Source organism: Muntiacus reevesi, chromosome 1 (genome assembly GCF_963930625.1).
Source record: "Muntiacus reevesi chromosome 1, mMunRee1.1, whole genome shotgun sequence".
NCBI lineage: Eukaryota > Metazoa > Chordata > Mammalia > Artiodactyla > Cervidae > Muntiacus > Muntiacus reevesi.
The window spans coordinates 63,105,075-63,123,626 of NC_089249.1; the positions used below are offsets into that span (position 1 = coordinate 63,105,075).

Genomic DNA, 18,552 nt, shown 5'->3' on the forward strand with positions numbered 1-18,552 from the left:
TGACAGTTGTCACTCTTAGATTCATAACCTCATTTCATTACGGGGTAGCCGCCCGCCAGGAGCGCACTGTAGTAGCTGCTATGGCTTGGCTCGCGCAGCGTGAACATCAGCATTGTTAGAAGCTGCTGGGAACCCTGTTCTGGACACCCTGAGCCTGTTTTGGATAAGGAAGTACGTGGAAGAGCCAGGAAGGCCCGAGTGCGGCCAGGAGCAGTGGGCTGTGTGCGGGAGTGCACCCCCAGGCCCTGGCAGGGGTGCCCCTGGCTCTGCCGCGGGGTGTCCTGTGAGCAGAGTCGCGTGTGCTCAGGTGAACCGTGGGCTCATGTGGATGGGACCTCCTTCCTCTTGGTGTCTTCGGGTCATTCCAGAATTCGGCCACTGCCTGTGCTTGCTGGGCCGGGGTGCACGCCGGTGCGGTGAGGTGTCTCTGCTAGAGCTTGGCCATAGATTTCTGCAGCCCTGAAGGACTTCCCTTCCCTTCAGTCAGATGTGAGCAGTCGCTGACAGGCCTCCATTTCCTTTTCAGTGGCTTAATGAAGAGAAGACCATCCAGAGACTCGTGGAGCTGATCCATCCAAGTCAGGATGAAGACGTGAGTAGGGGCTCACGGAGCCACCTCGGGGCAGGAGTCCAGCTCAGGGCGGCCGTGGGCGCTGTCTGAGGGCAGGTCACTCCTCCTCGGACGTGGGCTGACGAGTTCTCCTCTTCCTCTAATCAGGCACTGACTTCTGGACAGTTTTTTTCTAAAACATAAAACATGCATATTATAAAAAATCAATTTGAATAGAAATGTATTAGTTATCTGTGGCTGAGTAACAGATTACCCCAAACGTTAGTTGTTTGTAACAGTCTTTTTTATCTCAGTTTTTATGGGCCAGGGTCACAGGCCATCTGCCCAGGATCTGTCACAAGACTGATCATCTCGGGATCCACCCCTGGGGGCTTGGCAAGACTCAGTTTCTTGAGGGCTGCTGGCTGAGGCCGCCCTCAGCTCCGCGCCCCGCCTCCCTTCTCCGCCCCCCCGCCCCCCCCCCCCCCCCCCGCCCCCCGCTCTGCGGGCAGCTCAGAGCCACTGCTGCTCCTCTGGCCCAGGCACCCCTCTTGGGGACGGTCCTCACTGGCCGCGTCTTGCTCCCAAGGGGGGAATCCCAGGGCATGAGCCCTGGAGGAAGCCTGTGGGGCGGTCCCCTCTCCTGGGGCATCATTGTGGGTGTCAGGTGTGGCCCGAGAGGCATCTTCCACTTGGGACAGCTGCGCCCAATTCTCGGGGCTTCGGAACGCGGTGCTGACTTGGATCTCGCCTTTGGCTGCTGCCTGGCCGTGCTGCGTGGGGCTGTGCTGCCCAAGGGGTGACCAGGCAGAGGACAAGGGTTGCTGGGCTCCAGATTGGGCTGAGTGCTGGCTGCCGACTGGCCACTCCCCCGGCCTGGGGGCACCAGCTGCTCTCATTTGCCCTGAAAGAGCCGTAGATCGCTTCCTGCAGCCCCATCCCCTGTGCCACGCACGTCAGGGCTGGGCATGTGATGCTGCCTGCTCGGAGCCGGCAGCTGAGTCTTCCTCTGATCCTGTTCACCTGCTCCGTAGCCTAATCCCACGCAGTTGTCAAGTGCCCGGAGTCAGAGAACATGCATTTTCAGGGGCTTCATGTTTCCATAGAAAAGCTGAGTCCTTTGTGTTCCCTGTAGCAACTTTCCTGTTTTCATTAGCTCACAGGACTCACCCTGTGTATTAATAGCTACTTACTGATCTAAAGCAGAGCCTGGAGCAGGATCTGCAGGGCGCACTTGCCTACGAAGGCCCAGTGGGCGCTCTTGGGGGGCGGCCAGGTCTGCACCCTGTGGGTAGAGGCTGGCCCTGAGGGCGGGCTCTGTGTGCCCATCTTGCAGAGGCAGTCCAATGCTTCGCAGACGCTCTGTGACATCATCCGGCTGGGCAGGGAGCAGGGCAGCCAGCTGCTGGAGGCTCCGCAGCCAGACCCCCTCCTCACGGTGCTGGAGTCGTGAGTGTGGGCCGTGGCGCTGTGGGCCTGGGGGTGGGGGCTGGGGACACCGCCACTTCTGATCACTTGTCAGGAGCTCGCCCCGACCCAGGGTTACCGCGATGGACCTCTTCCTCAGGGGAGGGGTCTCTGGGGGTCTCCTGGCAGGTCCAGAGAATACAGGCCCTGGGGCAGCTGTGTCCTGAGGACCCTGGGTGCCCAGCGTGAGCCCCAAGTAGGGCCCCTCTGGGGTTCGGGGTGCTGCTCCTTTGGTGGGGGTGGGGTCTGTGTGTCTGCCTGCCGGGCCATGACCTCGTGCGTGTCCTACAGGCAGGAGTGCGTGGAGCAGCTGCTGAGGAACATGTTTGATGGGGTGCAGACCGAGCTCTGCCTCGTCAGCGGGACACAGGTGTTACTTACCTTGCTGGAACCCAGGCGGGCAGGGTGAGTGTCCCCCGAGAGGGAAGAGCTGCCCCTTCAGTGGCCTGAGGCCCAGGGCAGCGGCTGGGGTGTGCTGTCTGCGTTTCTAACATTTTTAGTTACGAAAGTAATTCTGGGGATACTTCCTTGTTGAAAGATAACCTTATGGCAGCGGCCAAGCCTCCTTTTGCCATCAGTCTCATTCCCGCCTCAGCCCGAAGGAACCCTGTCTCTAGTCTGCAGAGTGTTTGTGCGCATGTGCGTGGAGTGGGCGTGGCTGTGGGCTTCCCCAGGGCCCGTCCGGATGCATCCCTGCAGTGAGTGCGGGCGTGCGTGTGGCCTGGGCGCACTTCTCTCTGCTGTCCTGTCACATGCGCTGCTGGTGGTCTGACTCCCAAGGAGACTGCAGTCCTTTCATGTCCTTGTTCTGGAGGGGCTTCACTGCAGCCTGTGCTAGTTTTTTCTTCTTTTTTTCTTTTTTAAAGAAAGAGAAAACCAGAAAATGACAAGAAATTGACTTAATTTCAGTGGTGAGATTGTTAGCAGTTTCTCTTTGTCACTCTGGTACCCAGTACATATTTATTACCTAAAACTAGAATTATGATGTTATCATCATTTTATCTGGTTCAGCAACCAGAATATTGACCTTGTATCTGCATGAGCCTGGGGAGGCTGGGCCCTTCGCGCAGGAAGTGGGGCCTTTGGTCACCTGCAGAGCAGGGACAGCAGGACCATTGGGAAGAGACAGGCAGCTAGCTTTCTTTGGTATTTTTATCCTTTCATGTATTTAAACATTGTGTTCTATAATGACTGTGTATTACTTTTATAACTGGAAACAGTGTTTATATGAAAAAGCCAAAGGGGCGATGTGGCCAGTCCTGTCTGTGTCTCAGGCGAGGAGGGGTCAGCAGGAAGGTTTTCAAGGTGGTGGGAGGGAGCCGAGCTCACCCGGGCTGTGACACCCACGGCCTGCCCGGCCTGCGTCCCGGGCAGTCAGCAGCGCCCCTGGAGACAAGCGGACACGGCCTGGAGGGCTGTAGGATGACGGCGGGGCGGGGGGGTGGTGGTGGGGCATCCCTGTGTCCAGCCGCTTCTGGTCCACAGGTCAGAGGGCTTGCTGGACTCCTGCTGTCAGGGACTGGACAGGTCGTGCACCGTCAGCCCCGGCGTCCTGCGCGGCGTTGAGCCACGACTGAAGGACTTCCACCAACTTCTGCTCAGCCCGCCCAAGGTAGACGTCCTGAGCAGAGGTGACCTTGTGGGCGGGGTTGCTGGTGAGGCGAGGACTTCATGCGTTGCCCGCAGTGGCGGGCACAGTCAAGCCCCATCTGCTGAGTGTCCGCCTTCCCTTACGGGAGGCCTGAGAGTAGAGCGGTTGTTCACTGTCCCCCAGATGACTCCTGTCTTCTGATAAGGGGTTGCCCAAGGCCCAAGTGCAGTGTAGGCACAGCCTCTGTGTTGGGGATACCCAGCCAAGGGTCAGGGGGTCCCAAGGGAGACCCTTAGCTCTGCCGAGCAGTTCTGGGCGGAGTTGGTCACACTGAGGAAGGCCCACTTCTTCACCCCCGCGGTCCTTCAGTGTAGCCAGGGCCGCCCGCCCACCCGCCCGCCCGGCCTCTCGTGGGTCTCCTCCTCCGCACCGTCTGCTCTCCTGTGCTGCTCGTTCTGTTCACCAGCCTACTTGTGGGCTGCTTCCCACTGGAAAGGAGGGCCTGTGTAGGCAGGGATTCTGGAACATTCTGCTCATGAAGAGGTGGACTGCATGCAGGACGCCCCTGTCATGAGGCCAGCTTCGTCATCAGTCTCCTCTGTCTTACGCGCTCAAGTCACACCCTGTGGCTGGCCGGCTGAGACCAGGGTGCCCCGGGCTCCGAGCAGCAGCAGCCCGCCCGGAGTCATGCTCTGAGCCCTGAGGGGAGTGCTGAGGCCCTTCACCTGACTGACTCCCGGTCTCCTGCAGAACACCTTGAGGGCTCCTCCCTGACTAGGCCATGTCACATAGCTGTGGCCTGGCCCTTTGACAGTTGGCTCCTGAGCTAAATGAAGCCCACAGGGGGGCACAGGCTTTAACTGGCGGTGCTTCTGTGTTTGCAGAAAGCAGCCATCCTGACCACCGTCGGCGTGCTGGAGGAGCCCCTGGGCAACGCGCGCCTGCACAGTGCCCGCCTCGTGGCCGCCCTGCTGCACACGGGCACTCCCAGCGTCAACCAGGAGCTCTGCCGGCTCAACACCATGGGGCTGCTGCTGGTGAGTGGGCCTGCGGGCGCCGGTCAGGAACGGGGCCGGCCTGCAGCCCCAGGCCAGGCCCGCCTCAGTGTCGGCTCACACAGGGTGGCCCTGAAAGCAGAGGCGTTGGGGAAACGGGCCTCCCCTTTCTCATTTCTGCCTCCGAATGTTATAGCTCTTCAGCCTAAAACAGCCTGAAGAGCCACTCCTCGTCCTCCCACAAGGACCGCCTTGGAACTGGGCCTCCGGGACCGCCTGCCCTAGGGGAAATCCCTGGGCTTTGCTGTGACAGTGGAGCCCAGATGTGGGTCAGAGGGCAGCAGGGAAAGGCCTCATTTCTGCTCCCCCTTCCAAAGCAGATTCTCTCTCCCACTCCCACTTTGCACTTTTCTTTGATTCTGGCAAAACATGCGTGTATAACGTGAGCTACACCATCGTAATAATTATCACTCATGTGCTTCATTGTTCACATTGCTCTACAGCCATCACCACCATTTCCAGGCCTTTCTCGTCTTCTCAGACTGACTGTTACACACTCAGAGCTCATCCTCCCACGCTCCCTGGCCCCGCCCTTGTGCTTCCTGTCTGAGGGTCTGACTAGCCCACTGGCCTGCGTACGTGGGGTCTGTGGCCTTTGTGCTCCTTTTGCATTTGGCTCGTTTCACTTAGAATGATGCTCACCCGTGCTGTAGCACGTGTCACAGTTTCTTTCCTTTTTAAGACTGAATGATAGATAGTTCATTGTGTGGATGGATATACTGCATTTTGTTTATCCGTTCATACATTGATGGACCATGGGGTTGCTTCCACATTTTGGCCATTTTTTAAAAAAAAAATTTGTATACTTATCTTTCATTTGGCCATGAGGCATGGCATGTAGGGCCTTAGTTCCCTGACCAGGGATCAAACCTGTGCCCCCTGCATTCAAAGTGCAGAGCCCTAACACCCGGACTGCCGCAGAAGTCCTCATTATGACCATTTTTAATAATGCTGCCGTTCAGTTCAGTCGCTCAGTCATGTCTGACTGTTTGCGACCGCATGGACTGCAGCATACCAGGCCTCCCTTTCCATCAGCAACTCCCGGAGTTTACTCAAACTCATGTGCATTGAATCAGTGATACCATCCAACCATCTCATCCTCTGTTGTCCCCTTCTCCTCCTGCCTTCAATATTTCCTAGCATCAGGGTCTTTTCCAACGAGTCAGTTCTTCACATCAGGTGGCCAAAGTATTGGAGTTTCAGCTTTGCATCAATCCTTACAATGAATATTCAGGACTGATTTCCTTTAGGATGGAGTGGTTGGATCTCCCTGCAGTCCAAGGGATTCTCAAGAGTGTTCTCCAACACCACAGTTCAAAAGCATCAATTCTTCAGCCCTCAACTTTCTTGATGGTCCAACTCTTACATCCATACATGACTACTGGAAAAACCATAGCTTTGACTAGACGGACCTTTGTTGGTAAAGTAATGTCTTTGCTTTTTAATATGCTGTCTAGGTTGTTCCTAACTTTGCTTCCAAGGAGCAAGCGTCTTTTAATTTCACAACTGCAGCCACCATCTGCAGTGATTTTGGAGTCCCCAAAAATAAAGTCAGTCACTGTTTCCACTGTTTCCCCATCTATTTGCTATGAAGTGATGGACCAGATGCCATGATCTTAGTTTTCTGAATGTTGAGCTTTAAGCCAACTTTTTCACTCTCCTCTTTCACTTTCATCAAGAGGCTCTTTAGTTCTTCTTCACTTTCTGCCATTAGGGTGGTGTCATCTGCATACCTGAGGTTATTGATATTTCTCCCGGCAGTCTTGATTACAGCTTGTGCTTCATCCAGCCCAGTGTTTCTCATGATGTACTCTGCATAGAAGTTAAACAAGCAGAGTGACAATTTACAGCCTTTTGTATATTGTACTCCTTTCCCAATTTGGAACCAGTCTGTTGTCCCATGTCCAGTTCTCGCTGTTGCTTCCTGACCTGCACACAGGTTTCTCAGGAGGCAGGTCAGGGGGTCTGGTGTTCCCATCTCTTTCAGAGTTCCCCACAGTGTGCTGTGATCCACAGCACAGTGCGGTCAGCAGTGGGCTGCCGCAGGGACGGGGTCTCTGGGTGCAGTAGACCTGGGTGTGGCATAAGCTCTCTTGGAAGAGGTTGCTCTTAACCCCACCATAGAGCCTCCAGAAGTTACACAGAACTGGGGAAACAACTCTGGGAGGCACAAACAGAATGAGGTGCACATCAGGACCCAGGAGAAGGGAGCAGGGACCCCACAAGAGACTGACCCCGACTTGCCCGTGAGTGTCCAGGCGTCTCCGGTGGAGGCGTGGGTCGCCGCTGGCCTCTGCAGCAGTGGGGGCAGTGAGGGCAGTAGTGTGTGCCTGGGGCCTTCTGAAGGAGGTGACATTATCTTCATCACCTCCACCATAGTTGGGCCCCAGGTCAAATAACAGGGAAGGAACACAGCCCTGCCCATCAACAGAAAATTGGGTTAAAGTTTTAGTGAGCATGGCCCTGCCCATCAGAACAAGACCCAGTTTCCCCCTCAGTCAGTCTTTCCCATCAGGACGCTTCCATAAGCCTCTTACCCTTCTCCATCAGAGGGCAGAAGACTGAAAACCACAGTCGCAGAAAACTAACCAGTCTGATCACATGGACCACAGCCTTGTCTAAGTCAATGAAGCTATGAGACATGCCATGTAGGGCCACCCAAGATGGATGGGTCATGGTGGAGAGGTCTGACAAGACCTGGTTCACTAAAGAAGGGAATGGCAAACCACTTCAGCATTCTTGCCTTGAGAACCCATGGAAACGCTCCTGTGAACGTGGGTATGTAAGAAAGCTTGAGTCCCTGCTGTCACTTGTTCTCACTGCATCCCCAGAGGTGGAGTTGATGGAGCATGTAGTCATTCTGTATTCAGCTGTTGGAGACAGTGGGACACTGTTTTACATTCGCATCGGCAATTTCTTCGCAGCCTCACTTACACGTGCGTTCCGTTTTTTTGATAATAGCCATCCTGATGGGTTTTAGGTGGTATCTCACTATTTTTTTTTTTTTTTTTAGTAAGCTTATTTCTATTTTTGGCTACACTGGGTCTTCGTTGCCGTGAGGGGCTGCCCTCTAGCTGTGGCGCATGGGCTTTTCATCCTGGTGCCGTCTCGTTGCAGAGCTCAGGCTCACTTGCCCCGCAGCATGTGGGATGTTCCTGGATCGGGGGCTGAACCTGCGTCTTGTGCGTTGGCAGGTGGACTCTTTACCACTGTCCCCAGGGAAGCCCCGCCTCCCCTTTTCTTCCTGTTTGTTTGGTTGCGTCACGTCTCAGTTACAGAAGGCAGAGACGTCCACTGTGGTGCAAGGGCTCAGCAGTTGCGGTGCGGCCTCAGCTGCCCAGGGGCATGTGGGACGTCATTCCTAGTTCCCCGAGCAGGGATCGAACCCATGGCTCCTGCATTGGAAGACAGGTTCCTCACCACTGCGCCACCAGGGAAGTCTTCACTGTGTTTTGGGTTGTGTTTCTCGGTGATGCAGTGGTAAAGAATCCACCTGCCAGTCCAGGGGACGCCAGAGACACAAGTTCAATCCCTGAGTTGGGAAGATCCCTGGAGTAGGAAATGGCAACCTACTCCAGTATTCTTACCTGGAAAATCCCATGGACAGAGGAGCCTAGTGGACTGTACAGTCCATGAGTCACAAAGAGTTGGTCATAACTGAGCAACTAAGCATGCACTCACACACAGTAGTTGGTGATGTTGAGCATCTTTTCATGTGCTTTTGCTGGCCATTTGAGTATCTTCTTTGGAGAAATGTCTGTTCAAGTCCTCTGCCCATTTTGAATTGAGATGTTTATTTTTTTATTGTTGAAGAAGTTCTGTATGTTTTCTGATACTAATCTCTTAGATGTATCAGTTGCAGTTATTTTCTCCTATCATGTGAGTTGTCTTTTTAGTCTCTTGATAGTGTTCTTTGACACACATAAGTTTTTCATTTTGATGAAGTTCGGTTTATCTTTTCTTTTTTTTCTTTTGTTGCTTGAGCATTTGGTGTCGCACCTGTACCTAAGAAAGCCTGGCCAAATCCACTGTTCTGCAGCTTTCCCTCTATGTTTTCTTGTAAGAGCTTTAAAATTTAAGTTTTTGTGGGTCTTTGATCCATTTTGAGTTCGTCTGTGTGTGCAGTGTGAGGTAGGAGTCCAGCTTCCCTCTCCTGCACGTGGCCGTCCTAGCAGCGATCGTCTCGTCCTTCAGTGTCAGCGTCGTGTGTGTGCTTTTAATTCTGTGCTCCTGTGCACGTCCACCACCAGAGACTGTTTTTGTCTGTCACCGTGCAGCTTATTAAGTATTTTTCCCAAGAAAATGCCTTGAATTTTGTCAGATGCTTCTTTAGTGCCGGTTGAGCTGGTCGTGTAGGTTTAGTCCCTTCGCTCTGTTCCTGTGGCATGTCACACTGCCTCTCATATGTCGCCGCGCCCAGTGTTGGGGCATTGGGGGATTTACCCGCCCCGGTCACGGCCTGCCATTGCTCTGCTGCTGTGTTGCTTATCCCATGGAGGTTTCCGCCTTGGTGCTCATCAGGGATGTGGGCTGTAGTCTTCTTGCCTGTGGTGGCTGGTGTAGGCATGCTGGCCTCAGGATGGAACAGGTAGGATGTGCCCCCTCCTCTTCAGTTCTTTGGGAAGCTTTGAGCAGATTGGTGGTGTTCTTTCCTCTTTAAATGTTTGGTGGAACTCACCAGTGAAGTCGTGTGGTCTGTGTGGGGAGGTGGTTCTGACTCTGTTGCAGATGAGGCAACCTCCCTGTCACCCAAGGTCACGCAGGCAGAGGACGTGAAGCCTGGAGACTGCATCTCTGGGGCAGCGCGTGTAGGCCCACAGGCCACCTCCTTTTATCCAGCTCCCCCCACCCCCGGCCTGGAAGGAGGCCCCAAACCCACACCCTGGGGTGGTGTGCACCCCGTCCCCCCGCCCCATCTCCCCACCCTGCGCACCTGGCTTCCTTCCTTGGGGGCAGCAGGGGGTCTGGGCGCGGGCTGCTATGGGTCCTGCTGGATGTGAGGTGGCATGGGCCGTGGTTAAGGGTGCAGCCTGCTGACCTCAGGCAGGTCTGGAGGAGGCCCCTCGAGGGAAGCTGCTGCCCATTCAGCCCCTGGGGGCTGCAATCCAGGCCCCTTGGGGAATGTCCACACGTGCGCCTATTCATGGCCCCCCGGGAGTGGAGAATTGCTCACACTCCCAGTGATTTGTGGGTCAAAGATAAAATCGTAAAAGAAGGATGATAAAAATATGACATAGCAAAGCGTGTATCATGTAGCAAAGGTGATTTTACAGGAAACTCGCAACCTCATGGAGACGCACCCAAGAGGGAGCAAGGCTGAGCCACCGTGGGCCATGGGCCATGCCTCTGACTTAGGGCGGGGCTGGGGGGCAGGCGGAAACAAACCCACAGGAAGCAGTCAGACAGGAGCAGAGGTTAGGGACAGAAGCACAGCCTTGGGCTGGATGGGGAGGGATGCAGGTGCTTCTTTGCAGAAGTTGCTAGAAGCCCCGCATCCAGATGTCAGGGCGGAGTGGGAGGGGAACAGTGTGAGGCGGCCGGGCAGCAGGGGCCCCTCGGGTTCCGCCCGCAGGAGACAGACTGGGTGCGTCCCTCGTCCCGTCTGCAGGACCTGTTTTTTAAGTACACCTGGAATAACTTCCTGCACCTCCAAGTGGAGCTCTGCATAGCCGCCATCCTGTCCCACGCTGCCCGGGAGGACAGGGCCGCAGCCAGTGGACCTGAGGGTGAGCTGGAGCCTCCACCCTCCAGCGGGGACCCAGCAACCCCTCAGCCTGCCAGCAGCTGCCCCGAGAGCACCATGGTAGCCCACGTAAGTCCAGCCAGGGTCACGCGGTTGCCGTGTCCCGCCGGTCTCCACGAGTCCCGTGCGCCCTGAGGTCCAGCCAGGCTGTGTGCACGTGCCTTGCTGTGCGCCTTGCGTTCTCTGCTTAAGCTCACATGACGTGGGTGGGCTGCTCTGCTTTTAAACCACGAGACGGGAGACCACAAAGAGAGCATCCACACTTGCCAGACCCCAGAGCTCGTGGTGGAGGGTCTAGGAGGGGTGCCAAAGGGCCCTGATGCTGCCTGAGTTGGCTCATCCAGGCTGTGGGGGACGAGCGGCCCCCAGATGCTATGTCTGCCATGGCAGGAGTGCCCGGGGAGTGCAAACGTGTCTTGATTGTCATGAAAAGACTTCCTGGGACTAGAGCCTCTGGAAAGAGTGACTGCTCTGCACAGCTCTCCCATCTTTCCCAATAGCCCAACCGGCCTTCTGGGGGCTGCAAGCCCTGCGTGGTCAGTGCCAGGCCTGCAGGGAGTTGGTCTAAGCACTTCTTGTTGCTCACTAAGGAAGGGAGGGAAAAGCAGAACGTGGCACATGTGGTCCCCAAGCCAAGGAGCCCAGCGGTGCACGCTGGGCCCTGGGAGTCTGCCGTGCCGCCCCTCCCCCGGGTGATGCGAGGCTAGGACAGGAGGGACTGGGCAAGGGGCCCTGGGTCTGTGGTCAGAGGCCTGGGAGAGAGTCCTGAGGGGCCACGCCTGCAGGCCTGACCCGGACGGCAGCAAAGACAGCTTCAGTGGGGAGAGCGTCACGGGGCGGGATGGATGCTCAGGCCCTTCCAGCTGGTGAGGCTGCATGTGGGTGTGGGTGCGACTGAGACCCAGCACAGACTCTCCATGCGGGGGAAGCTGTGAAGTGCTGGCAGCAGGGCAGCCCCGGGCCAGCGGCCTCCGTCCTGAACAGGGAAGGCAGGGGGGTGGCCAGCGGGGAGGAGGCAGCGGCCGAGAGGAGGGGGGCTGGGTGGAAAGTGTGTGCCCTCGTGGATGGCGCTGGGCGGCACCTGCCTGGGGCCGTGGTGGGGCCGTGGCGCTGGGCTCTGATGCCGGGTGTGCCCACAGGGAGCTCGGGGCTGACGTGTCCGCGTGCTGCCTGCTGAGCCCACTCAGCCCGGGGGTGGGCGGATGGGGCGTGCCGCCCGCTGACCTGACTGCTGCCGCCTGTCCCCAGCTGTTCCAGAAGTGTTGCCTGGTCCAGAGGATCCTGGAGGCCTGGGAAGCCAACGACCACACTCAGTAAGAACCTGGGGCCCGTGTGGGGCTCAGGCTCCCGCGGGGGTTTGTTTCCCAGGACAGCTCCCACTGCTGTGGGAGCCGCTGTTGTGCTGGCAGGCTGAGGCGCAGGGATGGGGGCGGCACAGCTGGGCCGTGCTCGGGGTCGTGCTCCTTGAGGCCTGCTCACCCAGCTTCGGGGCCCTTCACCCGCTGCTTCCCTCGCTTGCTCAGCAGCGGAGACTCCAGTCCTGTGTTCCACACCCTCCCAGGCCCCCATCCTGGCCTCCAGCCGTGGCGCTCACGGAAGCCTGAAACCCTTGACAGCGCATCCAGGCCACTTCCTGCCTCCTTCCTGCCCCTCCTGGTCTCTGGTCCCTTTGATCGGCTGGGGCCTTTCTGAAACTAGCAGGTGGTGTCACCCACCGCTTGAAGGTCTTGACTGCCAGGGTACCTGGCGTGGCTGCAGGGTCCAGTGAGCCGCCCCCATGCCCCTCTGCTCCCACTCTGCCCTCCTAGGGGCTGCTCTGGGCGGGGGTTTCTGTGACCTCACCTGGTTCATTCTTCCTGTCCTGCTGTGCTGGACCCACCGACCCGAGTCCATCCTCACAGAGTCCCAGGCACGGTGGGGCCACCCCGGCTTCGCTGGGCCCAGGTGTGGTAGCTCAGGAGGCCTTGCTGGCTCTCCTTCTGGGTTTTGCATGTCGCTGCACAGGTGTGTACCTGTGTCGAGAAATGGCTCAGTGCTGTTAGCCAAGGGGCCTCTGAGCCCCAGGAAGCAGTGGACAGGTGTGTGAGGCCTCAGCCCAGCTCTCCGGCGTCCTGAGCAGCTTGCTCACAGGCCTCCACCTTCGTCCGGCTTCACCTCTGGGCCAGTTCCTCCCAGTCTCCTGGCCCCCTGCGCCTGCCAGGGGGGCCGACCAAATCAGGACCCTTGGTGTCCTCTCTGGCTGTCACTGAACTGAGCAGGAGAGAACACGGTGGAAAGAGGAGCCGTGCCCCTGGGACGTGAAGGCTGCGTTTCTGAACGCGGAAAGCCTGGCGTCTTCCCGTCCTCTGCTGTGGGCCGCCTGGGGGCGGGTAAGAGGTTGAGAAGAGCCGTGTGTTCGGGGCTGTGTGGACGTGCTGGCGGGGACAGCCACCCCTGCTGCTGCCCACCGCTGGGTCCCCGGATGGTCCTCGGTTCCCCCAGGTCCCGGGACGCCCTTGGGCGGCTCTTGCAGCACCGACCCGACGCTGGTCTGCAGGGCCTCCGCCTGCGCGGGGAACGGCGCGTGCCTCTCAGAGTTGAGTGTGGAGGGGCGCCGGCACCGGTGCCGAGCCCGTGCTGCTCAACGAGCTCCACGGGGAGGCGGCCTGTGGGAGGGGGCGGGGCGAGGCTGGCCGGGTGGGCCCCGCTGACCTCATGCTCCCTCTCCTAGGGCAGCGGGTGGCATGAGGCGCGGGAACATGGGCCACCTCACCCGGATCGCCAACGCAGTGGTGCAGAACCTGGAGGGGGGCCCCCTGCAGAGCGAGGTCAGCGAGGTCTTCCGAGGTGAGCGCCTCCAGACCTGGGTGTCACTGCCCACGGTGCCCCCTGCAGTGTGGCCTTCAGCGGGTGGGACTGGCCCTGCTGCTGGACGGTCAGCTTGCCTCCCACGGGCTGACCTGCCCAGTGGCCTGGGCCTGAGTCGGTTCCCTGCCGAGCCCCGCACCCCCGCTTGTGCTGTTCCTAAGAGCAGCCTGGAGCCCTGTGGGCCCCCCCTCCTGGGTACGTGTGGCCTCTCCACCTGGGGCTGCCGCATGCCCCTTGCGTGTCCCGGACGCTGCTCTGCCCCTCCCAGCACCACACGTCCTGGGCTGAGCTGGGGGTCCTGAGGGGGTTCAGATGGGAGAAGGCGGGCAGCTTGGCCTCTCGGGGAGGAGGACAGCCCCTCCTGAGCAGGGGGGGCCAGCGGGGGCATGCACTCAGGGGCTGGGGGCAGGTGCACACGAGCCAGGCCCGAGGCCCGAGGGCGGGAGCGCGACAGTCCAGAGGGCTGGGCGCGCAGGGCGCCGAGGGGCTGTGGTGTGGAGGCTGAGGACAGGGCTGGCCTGGGGAGAGGGGGGCGCTGGTGAGCGCTGAACAGGAGTGCGCACCGTCTGGGAGCCCTGGCTGGGTGTGCGTGCTGTTGGGTGGGGTGGTCTGTGTGCCATTGGGGGCCCTGAGCCCGCCGGGGCCTGGGAAGCTGCCTTGCTGACGTCCAGTTGGCCGTGCACGTGAGTATGGTCTTGGCGTGCCCCCTGCCGTGCCCTCGCCAGGTTGCCTCCACAGTGGTCTCCGCCGTGGCCCCCACAGCCCAGGGACAGCTGTGAGCTAAGCAGCTGGGGGGGCCTCCGATCCAAGCGAGGCGCTCAGTCCCTGGTGGGCTGGGTCAGCGCCTCTGACGGAGGTGCACGCCCGCAACGGCCCTGAGTGGGGGTCAGGCGTCAGGGCTCTGTGCTCCTGGGGAATACATGCCCACGGGCTCGGGCCTGTGAGGCCAGGAGGGGCGTGTGCTGCCGCAGGGTTCTAGAGGCCTAGGGGCTCAGTGTGCGGCCTTCTCTGCAGGGCTCCCAGGAGACTGCCGTGGGCGCTGGGAGAGCTTCGTGGAGGAGACGCTGTCGGAGGCCAACCGCAGGAACGCGGTGGACCTGGTAAGTAGGCCTGGCCTCCGGGTAGAGTGCTGCGGGCCCCGTGGTCCCTCCTGGCCTGGGCTCACGGGGCTGCCTGTGCAGAGGGCTGGGGGCGGCGAGGCGCCTGCTTACGCCTGCCCACCCTGGCCGTTGCAGGTGAGCACACACCACCTCCACCCCTCGAGTGAGGACGAGGACATGGAGGGCGTTTTCCCCAACGAGCTGTCCCTGCAGCAGGTACGTGTGACCAGGCCTGCTTGTCCCCACAGCGCCGCACCCTGCGTGTCACCAGAGCCGCGGGTGGGGCCAGGGGAGGTCCCCCCACCACCCGAATGCTCCCTGGGCACTCTGCCTCCATGAGACCCTTAGGGACATGGTTGGCTGTGTGGATGTGGCCGCCTTGGGCGCCCACCTGAGGGGGCAGGAGCTGGGAGAGGCTGCTGAGGGCGACTCCTGAGAGCAGCCGGCCCTGTCGTCCAGGCGTTCTCTGAGTACCAGGTCCAGCAGATGACGGCCACCTTCGTGGACCAGTTTGGCTTCAGTGACGAGGAGTTTGCTGAGCAGGACGACAGTGTCAAGTGAGCCAGCGGCCTGTACCCGCCTCCCTCGTGCTGTGGGCCAGGTGCCGCTTGGCCCGACCCGGTCCCCGGCCTGCGGTCAGCCCTGTTCAGGCTGTCACACCACCTCCTCAGCTGGATGCCACGGGCGACCCCAGGGTCTGGAGGTGCCCTCGGGGGAGGGCAGCTGGGCGGGTCGCTCCGGCTGTAAGCCTGCAGCGTGGCGCCCCCGCCCCCGTCCCTCCGGTCCGGACGGGCCGCCTCCCGCTCCTCCCGGTGGAGGTGACGCTGTCCCTGCTGTCCCCGCAGCGCCCCGTTTGACAGGATCGCAGAGATCAGCTTCAGCGTCGACGCCGATGACGACAGCGTGAGTCTGCGGGGGCTCTCGGGGGTGGCCATGCTTTGCGGGCGCGAGCCATGGGGCCCACGTGCACTCTCCCGTAGCCTGGCGCCGCGCTGTTTGAGGCCTGCTGCAGTGACCACATCCAGCCCTTCGACGAGGACGACGACCTCTGGGAGGACGAGGAGACACACCGTGCGGCCCGCGTGACCAGGGCCAGGTGGGCCCCCGGACGCGCCGGCCCCGCCCCGCCCCAGCCCCTGCCCCGCCCCAGCCCCTGCCCCGCCCCAGCGCGCGGGGAGGGCTGCTGACTCCTCTCCCTCCAGGTTCGGGGGCCCCCACGCCTCAGAGCGCTGCCGGAAGGACGGCCCGGAGCGCCGAGGCCAGGGTGCGGGCGAGGGTGTGGACGCAGCTCCGGCAGGCTCCCCGCGAGCTGCCGGCTGGCAGGAAGGCCCCCGCATCGAGGGCGGCTCAGAAGGTAGGTGATAGGGCCGCGGGGGGTTTGGTGGAGACCCAGAGGTCTGGTGCCCCCACCCCTGCGGCAGATGCCTTCAGTCCCTGACAGTCTCTGAAGCCATCCTCCGGCCACGCCTTCCTGGCTGGGGCGGGTGTTCCCAGGACTCACTAGGGGAGGCGCGCTGACGCCCCTGCTCCGGGGCTGCCTCTGTCAGTCACGCCTGGACCCCAGGGCGGGGCCGGTCTGCCTGCTGGATGAGGGACATGGACATCCTGTCTCCCCTAGCAGGTTCCCCGTGGGCCGTGTTTGATGGGCCAGTGACTCCCATGGCCACAGGCCCGGCCCCAGCAGTGGCGCTGGACGTGGGTTCCAGTGTGTGGGCAGCCGGCTCCCCCAGCACTTCTGCTCCGGAGGAGAAAGGCTGGGCCAAGTTCACCGATTTCCAGCCTTTCTGTTGGTGAGGTGGGCGCTGGGGGGAGTGGGGCGGGGCCCAGCTGCCTGAAGCCAGGTCTCCTGGCTTGGGCTCAGTGTCGGCCTTGTCCACAGCTCTGAGTCGGGGCCGAGGTGCAGCTCCCCGGTGGACACTGGCCATGGCGACGCCCAGGCTGGCCTGAACCAGGGCCCAGAGAGAGCCCGTGAGTGGGGGCCGCCTCGGGCAGAGGAGAAGGCGGGGCGGCCGCATCCCCGGGGTGATGGTGGGGCTTGGAGCGGGCCTGTCGCCGGGGGAGGGCCCACCTCCAGGCGAGGCCCCCGGGCTGGGCCGCCGCCTCACGGAGCGGATGGCGTGGGCACCATGCCGCCCTGTGCTCGTCCTGGGGAGCCTGGCCCTGAGCCCCGTCAGACAGACTTGGAAGCCACCAGGCTGAGTGGTGGCCCTGCCTGTGGGGAGGACAGTTCTCTGCAGTTCCTGTGAATTTACAGACACCGTACTGGGTGTGGGGGACAGGTGTGTCTCTGGGGTGTGGGCTGAAGCTCACGCACACTCCACACCGGCCCTCTGTCCTCACCTGGCATCGCTGGCCCCATCTTGCAGTTGGTGCCTGGAGCGCGTGTGTCCCCAGCAAGGCGCCCCTGGTGGCCGCCAGCAGCCATGAGGATGAGCAGGAGGCAGCTGCTGCCTTGGGGGCTGTTGGTGTGGGTCCCAGCCAGGCCTCCCTGCTGTCGGTGTCGGGCCCCAGGTGAGCAGGGAGGGTGGGCAGCAGGGGGCTCCCTCTCGTCTTGGCGGCCCTGTGACTCCTCAGAGGCCAACTCTGGACAGGAGGGACGCCCCTTCCTCCAAGGGGAAGCCACGGGTGGTCACTGAGGTAGCGAGAGGCCAGCCCACCCCAGGCCTCTCTGGAGGGGATGGCCAGGCTTTGGGGGTCCCGGGGGTGGGGGGGCTCTGGAGCTGCTGCCGTCCTGGGGTGGGTGCCCAGTCCAGAATCACACCCATTGCCAGCTGCCTCTCTCACACACACACTCACACACACACACACACACTCACACCCATTGCCAGCTGCCTCACACACACACACACACACACACACACACACACACACACACACTCTCTCTCACACACACACACGTCTGTCTCGCTGGACCGGTAGGACGAGGGTGTTTGGGGCTCTGACTGGGGCGTTGCACCCCTCCGTGTGCAGGGCGGGCCCGGGCCTGTGGGACCCGCTGTGGACAGAGGCTCCGGGCTGGGCACGGCACGAGAGACAGGCGTGGGCGGCAGGGCCCTGGGCTGGGGGAGCGGCGGAGCTGAGTCGGCGTGAGGGCTGCTCCCTGCTCCCCCGGCCACCTCGGAGCCTCCCTCTTGCTTCTGGGGCTCAGCCTGTCCATGGGGGCCCAGCTCTGGCTCAGCACACACTGGCTCCTGGGACCCAGGGCACGCAGATCCCGGCCGGCGTGGTGGTGGGCCCACGGTCATGGGCACAGCTGGGAGGGAGCAGTCACCCTGTCAGGAGGGGCTGGTTCTCGCTGAGCCACCCGGGGAGACCCGCGGCTCAGCTTCTCCCCTTCCTGACCCCCGTCTCCCCCAAAACCTGCTCGGCGATGTTCTGAAAGCACGTCCTTTGGTTTGGGGGTGCACTTTGGGCTGTTGTGGGTAACGAGCCAGGCTTGTCTGCAGGCTCCCCGCACCCCTCACTGCCTCCCTGGAGTCCTCGCGAGGCAGCAGGTGATGCAGCGTAGTGGAAGCGGGTGCAGCCAGTGGATGCTCTGGGCGCTCCTGGGACCCAGGCCGCCCTCCTGCGCTCGCTCTCTCCAGGGGTGGGTGGGTGCATTCTGGGCAGACGTGGCCCTAGGTCACGTGGTCCACGGAGGAGTGTGGGCTGCTAAGGGCCCCTGAGGGGCGTCCAGGAGCAGATGGGGCCCGCGGTGAGCACAGTGGGATGGGCAGCCCCCAGTGAGCGCTCCTGGCAGGAGGCGGCCGCCTGGAGGGCCGCACGGGAGGTGGGGGGGGGGTGTCTCTGGAGTGTTTGGAACTTGGGGCGGCAGGGCAGGGGCCCGGGTAACCAAAGCCCGTCTGCCGCGCAGGACTGACTGTGCCCCCAGCTCACCGCCAGGCCTGGTGCCCCTAGACCCTGCCGAGGCGCCCGCTGCCTCCGCCGTGGCCGCCCTACCCGAGGCCACTGTGACGGACCCCGTGGCGCTGGGCGTCATGGGCCCTGAGCCCCGGGCTGTCTCCCCTGTGCTGGCCGTGGCCGTCCCCCCAGGGCCCATGGTGGCCGTCACCACCGCAGCCCCTGCCAGCCCAGCCGTTTCCATGGCGGCTGCCCTGGGGACAGTGACGAGAGACAGGTGAGCCAGTCAGGCCAGGGGAGGGCTGGGGGAACCAGAATACGGGGGTCCCCAGCCCTGAGTGAACCCCCCCTTCCTGCAG

At 61.2% G+C, this 18,552-nt stretch overlaps 1 protein-coding gene across 9 annotated transcripts in view; it reads left to right on the plus strand.

Moving 5' to 3' along the window:
* The window catches only part of PPP6R2 (protein phosphatase 6 regulatory subunit 2), a 60,894-nt gene that overhangs the window by 41,627 nt on the left and 715 nt on the right, over positions 1 to 18,552 (plus strand). For 7 of the 9 annotated variants that reach the window (XM_065945894.1, XM_065945913.1, XM_065945919.1 and 4 more), the window contains 18 exons: positions 527 to 592; positions 1,887 to 1,999; positions 2,309 to 2,422; positions 3,503 to 3,629; positions 4,493 to 4,645; positions 10,272 to 10,475; positions 11,655 to 11,719; positions 13,117 to 13,232; positions 14,268 to 14,353; positions 14,489 to 14,569; positions 14,813 to 14,910; positions 15,199 to 15,256; positions 15,334 to 15,449; positions 15,556 to 15,707; positions 15,972 to 16,143; positions 16,233 to 16,321; positions 16,720 to 16,864; positions 18,207 to 18,470. In XM_065945894.1, coding sequence (XP_065801966.1) covers positions 527 to 592; positions 1,887 to 1,999; positions 2,309 to 2,422; positions 3,503 to 3,629; positions 4,493 to 4,645; positions 10,272 to 10,475; positions 11,655 to 11,719; positions 13,117 to 13,232; positions 14,268 to 14,353; positions 14,489 to 14,569; positions 14,813 to 14,910; positions 15,199 to 15,256; positions 15,334 to 15,449; positions 15,556 to 15,707; positions 15,972 to 16,143; positions 16,233 to 16,321; positions 16,720 to 16,864; positions 18,207 to 18,470 — 2,219 coding nt within the window. Of the gene's footprint in view, positions 1 to 526; positions 593 to 1,886; positions 2,000 to 2,308; positions 2,423 to 3,502; positions 3,630 to 4,492; positions 4,646 to 10,271; positions 10,476 to 11,654; positions 11,720 to 13,116; positions 13,233 to 14,267; positions 14,354 to 14,488; positions 14,570 to 14,812; positions 14,911 to 15,198; positions 15,257 to 15,333; positions 15,450 to 15,555; positions 15,708 to 15,971; positions 16,149 to 16,232; positions 16,322 to 16,719; positions 16,865 to 18,206; positions 18,471 to 18,552 lie in introns of those variants that run through there. The other 2 variants (XM_065945901.1, XM_065945935.1) reach the window with 2 other exon arrangements.